Here is a 10,275-nt window from a genome sequence, read left to right on the forward strand (position 1 = left end):
GTACACATGTATTCTGTGAGCATCAATTTTCTCCTCGCCCATGCGACCAGAGTCATTCACGACACTTTCATAGATACAGTGATCAGTTCTATTTTAGCTCATCTTCTTGCAGACACACAATGAACTTAAAACAATGTGTTTGTCAAGATGCAATTTTATGACTAGTGCACATCTAGATGCACTAGCGAAGATTTGCAGTAGAATATCTAATGTGCACTTTTTAGGACCACAAAGGCTTAAAGACATAATATTTGACTCCAGATGACATAAGTGGGCCCATTGAGTCCTGGAACCATTCCTAAGGTCACTTTTTAAAAATAGGAATGACACTCCCCTTCTGAAGGGATTAAGTGATCCTACGACTCCACAGATTTGGATCCCAATATGCTGGTCCCGGTAGACTCTCACATGCCTTCACTACCCCACGGCATAGATGGATGAAATGTGCGCTGTGAACGAGGCCTTACAGACAGTGCGCAACTAGTCAACACTATCAGTACAACAAAGCAAATGCACGGTATCGCTCAGTCCTGGGCATTTCAAGAACCTTAAACTATTTTTAAATAAATCACCGAGTATTGTATAAGCTTCGAAAAGTACTGAAGTGATTAACAATAATTATGGAAACAATTAATAGAAATAAAATTAGAGCAAAATCCTATAAGAAATTGGAAAATCTAAAAATCGAAAAGTGTCCTGATAAAAATTTTGAATTAAACGGTAATTTTTATAATAAATAAAATCGAATCAATAACCGTTCATAATTGAAATTATTGTGAAAAAATTCCTAGGTATAATCAGTGAAGTTACTGCTAATCATTGTGATACCAATGAATCGAGCCAGAATGATAGCAACCTTATCCTGAATACTTTGTTGAATAATCCAAAATTGAAAGCTATATTTGGTGCATCGAAGCTGGAGAACATTGACACTGAATGTTCGGAGGATACAGACGAAGAGTTTGAGGAATATATAGAGTACGTGTTCCATCCACGGAAGTATTTTTTGCAGTCGCTATGTCAGGTAAATTGGGTAACATAACATGGGTTTTTACGCAAATCCGGTTCAACACCTATCAAAATTGATTGATCGCTGTTTTGGCGAATTTCCAATTAACGAACACGATAAATCGCGTGAAAATCAAGCGTCAGAGCGAACTACTTGTAATGTTTTGCAGTTGCTATTTAGTGCGGTCATGGAGAGAAATTAGTTTTTAGAAATGAGAAGCAAAAATCTATATTTGGTCTTTATTAGATATTACAGTTTAGTGAAATCAAAAGCATAGATTTTCGCATCAAAGTTAACGCCTTTTGAGTTGTTGTACATCTAACATGGCCGGAACTGTAATCATTACAATTGATTGTCTTCTTTCGGTGGTTTATTTTGAGAGTGGGTAGCTGAATGCGTTTACCCACAGAGTATTGGACTCCCGCAGCAGAAAGCCGTCGGACTACCAACTAAACACCTCCCTGTCAGCAGAGAACTAGCCTGGACACATTACTTTGGGCTAGCTCTCCAGCTCTACCGGCTTTGAAAGCATTCAAGTCAGGGAATTCCTATTACCAACGGAAGGAGAAGGAAGGAAGGAAGGGAGTTGATACTTCAGGGAACCCCTTGCCATCCGGTCCCTCTGCCGGTCGAGTTCAATCTTCTTCGCATGAACATAATGCGCAACACTACTCCATCGTTCCTCAGCATCTGTCTGACAAGGTTGTCTGGAGAGAGCTTCTCTGTGTCTACATGAAGCTGCTGACGAAAGCCGTTCCACCTTTCATAAGTGAAAAAGGTATGTTCAGCATCGTCCGCCACTCCATTGCAGAGCGTACAATCAGGAGATCGCACTTTTCCAATTTTGTGCAGACGGGACTAAAAACCTCCAAGCTCACTTAGAAGTTGGGTAAAGAATTAATCAATCTCACCGTACGTTTAGTTCAGTCACGGATCGAAATTGTCGATGAGCCACGCAGTCCATCTACTTTTTGACTCATTTTGCCAAGAGAGTTGCCACTCGGTAAGGTTGCGTTGAGGTTCTTCTCTCTTAAATTTTCGTCCGTAGGGCTGTAGATAGCTTTATGCTCCTTCGCAAGGAGGGCAACGAGATTCACTCCCGCGATCATCATCACGGCTGGTTTTGAGACAGTGCGATAAGCAGACGTCACTCGCAAAGCTCCCTGTCTCTGCACTTGAGCAAGGTGCTTACGATGTACCTCCTTGCCGAGGGCATTAGCCCATACCTCTGCGCCATGGAGCAAAACGGACTGCGTTGTTCCCATAAGAAGACGTCTCCTAGTAGATACATGGGCCCCAATATTCGCCATTAGCCGACTCCAGTTGCAGCCCTGTCCGCTACTACTCTGATTTGCTCGAAAAAGCTCATCTTCGAGTTGAGCATTAAACCAAGGTATTTAACCGCTGGTTTTGACTCTATAGTCAACTCGCTGATGGACATAGTACGCAGGATCGGGATTCGCTTTCTGGCCAAGATCCTAAAAGCATAAGCAGTCATCCGTCCGCTTACCCGACGTATAAATATGCCAAGTCTGCTTTGCGCCTGTTCAACAGTGCGTCTAGCAATAAGTGCCGCAACGTCGCCTACATAACCGACCAGGCTCGACTCTTCGGGGATAACGAGTCTCAGTGGACTTTCGTAGAAAGCGTTCCAGAGGTGCGGCCCTAGAATGAAACCCTGTACTACCCTCGACGTGCTACCTTGGCCCGTGGAATGGGTTTTCTAATCTGCCCAGCATATCAATTAAAATAAAATTCGATTTGAGTCCGTTTGGGAAGGATCGTATGACCACTTTATTTAAATTCCAAATTTAGACTAAAGACTATTTACAATATTTCTTACAAAGTAACCTATCTTGTAAACATTATCCTATCTTTATCATGTGTCGCGCACATGTCCATATTGCATTTTACAATGCGTAGGTCAAAGTGTCTTCATTAATGAACACACATTTCTTACGAAATATGGTACAAGCAATAAAAATAACATTATGCTTGTACCATTTTGATTATCAGGCCCGTTCACACATGTTACAAAACAAGATGCGTTCTTCGAACAAGGTCCTGTTATTATCTTAAGATAAGAATATGTCTACAACTATGGTACAGGCAATATAAAATACATTATGCCTGCACCCAATAATATTTATTCTATATGTATACCCTAAATATTCATATTGTGCTATTACTTATCTGTCCATTTTACGGAATTAAAGGCGTTTCTGGGGTCAAGTGTTACGAAGAGCACCATCCGACGAGTTCGGCGGCTATGTGCCTCCATTCGTCGAACGGCATCCACAACTTGCATGACAGCATCAACTGTGGATCTCCCCGCTCTAAAATCGAACTGCCGTGAAAATAAGCCTCCGGCAGCGCGTACCGCTTCAGCGAATCTACTGTCGATGAGATTTTCCAGCACTTTTCCGGCAGTGCCGAGCATACAAACTGAGCGGTATGAAGACGGCAAATCGGAGTCGCCTTTCCCTTTGCGAATCAGCACAAGCCTCGCCACTTTCCAACTATCAGGGAAAATGCCTTGGGTGCACAGGGAATAGTGTCGTACAATGCGGTACATCTGCTCGGCCTTAAGTGAACAGGGTTTCCGCACCGCCCCGATTTTTCGGATTACCAGTTTGTAACCGAGTACCCACTGGTCCTCATTCACCTCGTCGAACAGATCCTGCCAGCAGCAAATTTTGCGCCTGTTTATTGCGCGGCGGAGTCTACTTTTGGCTGATTTGTACTCCATCATTATGGTACATGCCTCCTCCCGGTCGCTTAGATGTTGTGTTAAGCGCGGAATCTGTGACACTTCTTTCGGAGTTTTGTAATTTCCATCATTCACCAATGCATAGAAGGTTTGCCACGTCTCAATGCCCTCCTGGGCATGAAGGCCCCGCAGGTTGTCGTTATAAGGTTCATGACTGAATTTACGACAGTGTCAGGTGCGTGAGTACCCTCCAGCGCCACCCCACCTGTTCCAAGAGTTTCGACAAACCTCCCGCTGTTGTATTGATGATCGCTTGCCGAGAAATCTTCCACAACTCGCCACCCGTCCACCAGCGACACTACTGACTCCGACGCGAAGGTTACATCCGGAATGCTTCCCTTGTAGCCTGGGCGTCGGAACGTTGGAGTAGATCCGGAGTTCAGAATTATCAGTCCTATTCTCGCCGTCATTTCGAGAATTCATTTCCCTCTGGAGTCTGACTGAGGCATGCCCCATTCAAGTGCCCCGCCATTGAAGTCACCCTCAACCAGGATCCGCCAATCCGTGCCTAAGATAGCGTCCTCCAATGCATCAAGCCTGCGTTGAAAGTCCGGAATCGTCTCACTCGGCTTGAAATGGACACTGAAAAACGTTAGCCCTGAACACCGAATCCCGACAAAGCCGTTTCTTCGGCTTGGGAAAGGACCCTAAGGAGGGTGCTGTCCCGAACCCATATGGCAGCGAATCATGTTGACCGCGTCCTAGCTCTTTCCAGTTCTGCTCTAAAGATTGGACACCGTCCTGAGCCGGTAGTGTGCGCAACGTTCTCATCAGACGCGCCACGGTCTCTGCATAGGATGCAGCTTTTATTTTCATTCCAGGTGTTCGCTTTATGGCCTGACTGACCACATTTACGGCATGTTGCCCTTCTGTCAGGTCACCGACAAGTTGCAACTTCCACCACAGCGAGTTTTTCGCCTCGGGAATTCGCAGAGGTAATACCAATCCGGACATTGGTTACCTTGTGACATTCACGTTTGATGGCCTCTTCTACCTCGTTCTTTACTGTGAGGCAATCAAGGTCTCGGAGTTCCAGAGAAGAAAGTGGATTCCTGGCTGGAAACCAAAGCTTTCTCTCCCAGAGGTCTTGATCTTGTAACGGATTTCACTGAGGACGCAAAAGTCTTGCCTCCTTGATAAGCAGAGCTGATGGTCCTCCATCGTCTCCCCAGCTTTTCTTTTTTTGCTCCGTCCTTCGCGTCCGTCTTAATTTGAAGTTTTTCTGACGACGGCCTGTTGTTATCTTCAGCCCCTTCCTCATTTCGTTTTTTCCCTAGTTTGCTCTGCAATGGGTTGTCCGCGATCCGTTTGGTACTCGTAGTGTTCTCATCGGGAGGCGCGGTTGTTTCTACTTCCCGCGGACTTTCTCTTTCTCTCCATGTCCGCCTATAATATGAAATTCTGTCCAGGAGCTCCTCCAGCTCCATCCGCCCGTTTTCCACCTCTTCACTGACATTTTTGGAGGAACATCGCAGATCGCGTGGGCTTCGGACGGCTACGCATTTCTTAATAATTTCATCTTCAGCTTGCGCCAGAATAATCGACAACCCTCCCACTCGGCCTATATTCGAAACCATTTGGTTAGTTTCCGCAGTTTCTACTGTGCCTCTTTCCGAAACTATTGCACTGCGTGGTACTATCTGGGTTCCCGTCTCTGTTGCAGGTGTCGCATCACTTTGTGAGTCCTCCTCTCCGTCTGCGCATATCGATCTCTCGTCGGGTATTTCAACCCTTTCTGCGTCCTTCGCTAGACTCTGGGCCAAGCGACGCATTTTCATGCTGCGTATAAACGAAGCCAGCTCACTCTCCATTTCCACTATCTTCTCGTTTGTTTTGTTTTTGTTCGTCATTTAAGTTTTTTACCTGTGCATCTTGTGCAAGGGAGCGGGCCGCAATAGTCAGGAACGGGTATGCCCTCGGAGACAAAGCCCCTACCCCAGTTCCCTGAGACCTGACCTACGATTTGCTGATCCCGCGCTCGCTCGAGGCAACGCGGTCCACTAATACCGATTCAATCCACACTACCCGACCAGGGTCCCGAAGTGGTTGGCTCGTGATACACACTACAACTGCCCCCTTGGCAGAGTTAAGCTCACATCACCCCATTGAGGTCGACAACGAGTTATCGACGGCTACGGGGACTCCCAGTGTCTCCCGGCGTGTATCGGTTCGTCTTCGATGATATGGTCACGTAATTCGCGCTAACAAGAATTCACTTGCCAAGATTGATCTGGACATCGAAGTCGATGGTAAGCGGCCAAAAAGCCGGCCGAAGCAACGGTGGCTTGATATGCTGGATGGGCGACTCGCGATTGCATCCAGATCAAGCATTTGGTAGAACCCAATGGCGAAATCAATCACGACGAGCTGACCTCGCTTGTGAACAGAAGATCACACACAAAACCAAAATCACCTTTTCACATCAACGCTGCCCGAGGGAACAGATTCGCAAGCAGTAACATTACAGTCTATAACTTAAAGCCAAGAATCTGCATCCCCAAATGCACATGCACCCGAAATCATTTTCTAGCCTAAAGCCAGCCCGAAACTAGTCCAAAAGCTAGCCCGAAGCCAACCTAAAGCAAGCCCGAAGCCAACCTAAAGCAAGCCCGAAGCCAGTCGAAAAGTCAGTCCGAAGCCAACCCAAAGCCAAGTTAAAGCAAGTGCAGAGCGAATCTGAAACCAGATCAAAACTTAGCCCAATGTTCGCACGAAGCAAGCCCGGAGCCAACCTAAAGCAAGCCCAAAGCCAACCCGATATTCAGCCATCCACTACCGCGACTCGTACATCATTTTAGGTGCTTCTTTTGCAACATCACTTTTGTAATGCGATGAGGCTCGGTAATGGGATGATGCTAGGTAATGCGATGATGCTTGGTAATGGAATGATGCTTGGTAATTGGAAGATGCCTGGTAATGGGATGATACCTGGTAATGGGATGATGCTAGGGAATGCATTGATGCTAGGTAATGCGATGATGCTTCGTGATGCGTTAATGTTAGATGATGTAATATTTGGATCGCGCTCGGTAATGGTAATGTAATATCATACTTTAAAGTGGCATTACTTTTGTAATACAACACCTACTCATTTCTACATTGAAGACAGACTGATTCGATGGATTTTTTTTTTCATATATTGGAAGATATAATTAGAACTTTCATATAATGATGATCCATGCTAATTCGATTCTAATCATAGGTTTGTAAGGAATGCCCAAAAACATTACTACCCTGCAACGTCTGCCAAATGGTATTTTACTGCTCCGAAAAGCACATGAACGAAGACAAAATTAAACACATGAGTTTCTGCGCCACCCTCAAAATGGTAGCTATGCAAAGAGGTCTAAGTTTTCATTTTCATGGGAACACACCCAGCTTGACATGAATCTTACAATTTACAGGAGGACATGTTTACAACAATGTACACGGGGCAACCAACGAAGATTTCCAAATTTTACGTGTGAGTACTATCAATATCTGCGAAAACATGTTAAAGCGTCCATTAGAGCCGTTCGAAAAGGAAGTCCTTCTGTTTCCTCGATTATGTAGCAACCCAGACTGCCGTGAATGGAGGCATGAGAAATTAGATGATTGCAGTTTTTGTAAACAGGTTGTATTCGTAACATTGGGATCTAAATATTTATTTCAACTTTATGGGATCCTTCGATAGGTCTCATATTGCCGTTTACATGCAGATCATCTACCTGAAACCCATAAGGAATGGTGCAAACAACTTAAACTCTTTGAAAAAATCATCACTCATCAATCGAAATTTGGGAAAATCAAACCAACTCTTCCTTCCAAGATCCTGACAAACTCAGGAGAGAATCTTTGTACAATTACTCAAGTTTTTGGGCAGCTTTATGAGAAATTGAGTGGTAAGTCCTTTTAACTGTCAACCAGAGAAATTCTTCTCATCCCGCGGAGAAAATGACCATTATTTGATCTTCTAGATATTGGCAATCTTATATTTTATGCTGAATTAACCCAAATTGCAAGTCCAGCTTTGACGACATGGTTTGCTCTGAAACTCACTGATCTGATACAATCACCAGAACTGGTAATCCACGTTATAGGTAATGCTCTTTCATAAAAAGAATGTATTTAGGAGGTCCTAACGAGGTCTAACATTTTAGGGGCTGAACAAAATTTTGAAGTGGATACCTTACAAAAGTGGGAGTCGTTTTTGTTGCATCTGCTTCCAGAGGTTAATAAATTAGATGTTGTATTTGTCGGTCCGGAGTTGAATATATCAGAGATGCAATCGTCAATTTTACAAAAGCAAAGGTAAGAAATTAGAACAATTCCTAGGACTTGGATATAGAAATCTAATATCTTAGATAGAAAAATAGGAAATGTTCTTTTTCGGCAAAATACTTTTCTATGTCGCGAGCACCGTATTTCGGGAACCAGTTGTTATAAGGAACTCTCACTAAAGGGGAGAACAAATGATTCCCGAATAAACAAATAGATTACCCGAAAAAGGAAATTTGCGCTATTTACTATTAACTTTCGATATAATATCTAAATCCAATCCAATCTATAGATAATAGATCACAGATGTGAAATTTAACCTCTCATTTCAGACTCTGCAAGCAATGCCAGAAACAAAAGAAGGAGGTCAACTATCATTTTGAAAATTTGCTGTATCACAGCTACACCTCATCTTCATCCTATAGGGAGCCTTCCCTAGGTATTATACCTTTTCAGAAACCAAACCAATTCAAAATCCAACCTAACTCCCAAACTTTACTCTTTATTTCTCTTCCCCAGTTTGCTATTTCAATCCTGGCCTTTATCGATCAACAGGTTTCAACATTACTGATACTTGGCCAGAGACAATCAAAGCTACTTCCCGTGCGAAATGTCCAGTCCTTATAACATCTTATACAGATTACGAATCTGTACTTGATCTCAAAACGTTTCTACGAGAATCTGAACGGCCACTCGAGATAGTACTTCCTGCCATAGTGAATCCTTTCAGATCTCAACGTCCTGAACGAAATTTTGTATCAGAACATCAAACTCCATTGATTTACAAGAATTATTATTTATTTCTTTTGAAGTAATTTTGTTTTTATTTAGGGAAATTAAAAGACAAATGAATTTAATTAAAAATTATTGGAATTCTGCAGAAATAAAGTATTATTATATTTTATGATTGCTATATTTGGAGCTGGCATTCTAATATCTTAACGTTAGTCCGAGTCACTGGGGCTTTGATAGTGAAGACATGCCGCTAGATCGGAAGGGTGTTGGCCCCGTAATCAAGAAAAAAAGGTGTTTATCCAAACCCAATGTATTGCTCCTTTTCTAAGGTTTTTAGATCGAATGTAAAGGGGAGGGTCTCCATACAAGCAAGAGGCGGGTGTCATTTTTTTGTTCCCCAAATATAGTCATGTGGGGTATCAAATTAAAGGTCTCGATAAGTACTTTCCGAAGCCTTAGTTTTGACATTTGTTGGAAAGGTGGAAAGTGCAGGGGGCGAAAGTGATTATCAGATCCATCCTCAGAAACTACTCAACCGAAAAGTCTGAAAAAAGAGTGAATACTTCCACATAATATATGCATATATTGCGTGCTACTTACTAATGGGGCTAATGCACAGTCAAACGTCTTTATATAAGAAATACACAAAACTTTTCATACCTGAAGGGTCCAGCTTCCGGTTTCCCGACTTGTTACAAAGTTACAAAGTGTGAGGCCCTATTTTTCTGGGCTTTCAATTGCTCGAGCTATTTGGGATCCTATCATGGCGGTAGCGCGGGGGTCGTCAACGATCCTCAACGGGTCGAGAGAGGAAGACTCGCAAAGAGATGCGGCACGTACAACGGAGACGGCAACCCAAACAATACCACGCAGTTCTATAGTTGCGTCGAGTGTGAGCGCTGTCGACTACTCTGGCGGAAGCTGAAGAGGAAAGGCTTATTAAGAAATGCGCGGCAGTTATGAAGCACATACGATTTGTAACGTTCCTCCAGAAAAACGTTAGCAAAGGGGTTAAAAATGGGCTAATAGAACTGGAGGAGCCCCTGGACAGAATTTCATATTATAGGCGGACATGGAGAGTAAGAGAAAATCTGCGGGAAGAAGAAACAACTGCGCGTCCCGATAAGAACACCGCGAGTGCTAAACGGATCGCAGACACCCCATTGCAGTGCAAACTTGGGAAAACGAAAGGAGGAAGCTACATCTGAAGGAGACTTTACTCAAGTACTCTCCAGGGCTTAAAAGAAGGAGGCGAAGAGGGATAAGAGATCACAATACGCCGCATCATCAAAAAAACCTGTATTCAAAATTAAGGCGGACACCGACGATGGAGCACCAAAAGAAAAGGTGGGGAGACGAAAGAGGACTAGACCGCTATCTCTGCTTATTAACCCGACGGAAGACAAGACTTTTGCGGAAACCCTCAGTGAAAATTGTTACAAGATCAAGCCCGAAGATAGCGGAGCGAAGTCTTCCATTCGAAAAACGAAAGGTAGTGGAGTCC

At 43.7% G+C, this 10,275-nt stretch overlaps 1 protein-coding gene across 1 annotated transcript; it reads left to right on the forward strand.

The window, feature by feature from the left end:
- Positions 1 to 231: 231 nt before the first annotated feature.
- Positions 232 to 8,925, forward strand: LOC119649041. The gene is made up of 9 exons (XM_038051013.1): positions 232 to 720; positions 792 to 1,024; positions 6,982 to 7,123; positions 7,184 to 7,392; positions 7,453 to 7,660; positions 7,736 to 7,858; positions 7,919 to 8,069; positions 8,369 to 8,475; positions 8,556 to 8,925. The coding sequence occupies exons 1-9, from the start codon at positions 621 to 623 to the stop codon at positions 8,849 to 8,851; spliced, it is 1,569 nt and encodes a 522-aa protein (XP_037906941.1). The 5' UTR covers positions 232 to 620; the 3' UTR covers positions 8,852 to 8,925.
- The last annotated feature ends 1,350 nt before the right edge of the window (positions 8,926 to 10,275 follow it).

Source organism: Hermetia illucens, chromosome 2 (genome assembly GCF_905115235.1).
Source record: "Hermetia illucens chromosome 2, iHerIll2.2.curated.20191125, whole genome shotgun sequence".
NCBI lineage: Eukaryota > Metazoa > Arthropoda > Insecta > Diptera > Stratiomyidae > Hermetia > Hermetia illucens.

What these genes read in the sequence shown, in the direction of transcription:
- LOC119649041 (XM_038051013.1), top strand. Translation starts at nt 621, where the DNA reads ATGGAAACAATTAATAGAAATAAAATTAGAGCAAAATCCTATAAGAAA. An exon ending in TAAAAATTTTGAATTAAACG is followed by an intron (nt 721 to 791) that starts GTAATTTTTATA and finishes AAAAATTCCTAG; the next exon opens with GTATAATCAGTGAAGTTACT. An exon ending in TTTTGCAGTCGCTATGTCAG is followed by an intron (nt 1,025 to 6,981) that starts GTAAATTGGGTA and finishes TTCTAATCATAG; the next exon opens with GTTTGTAAGGAATGCCCAAA.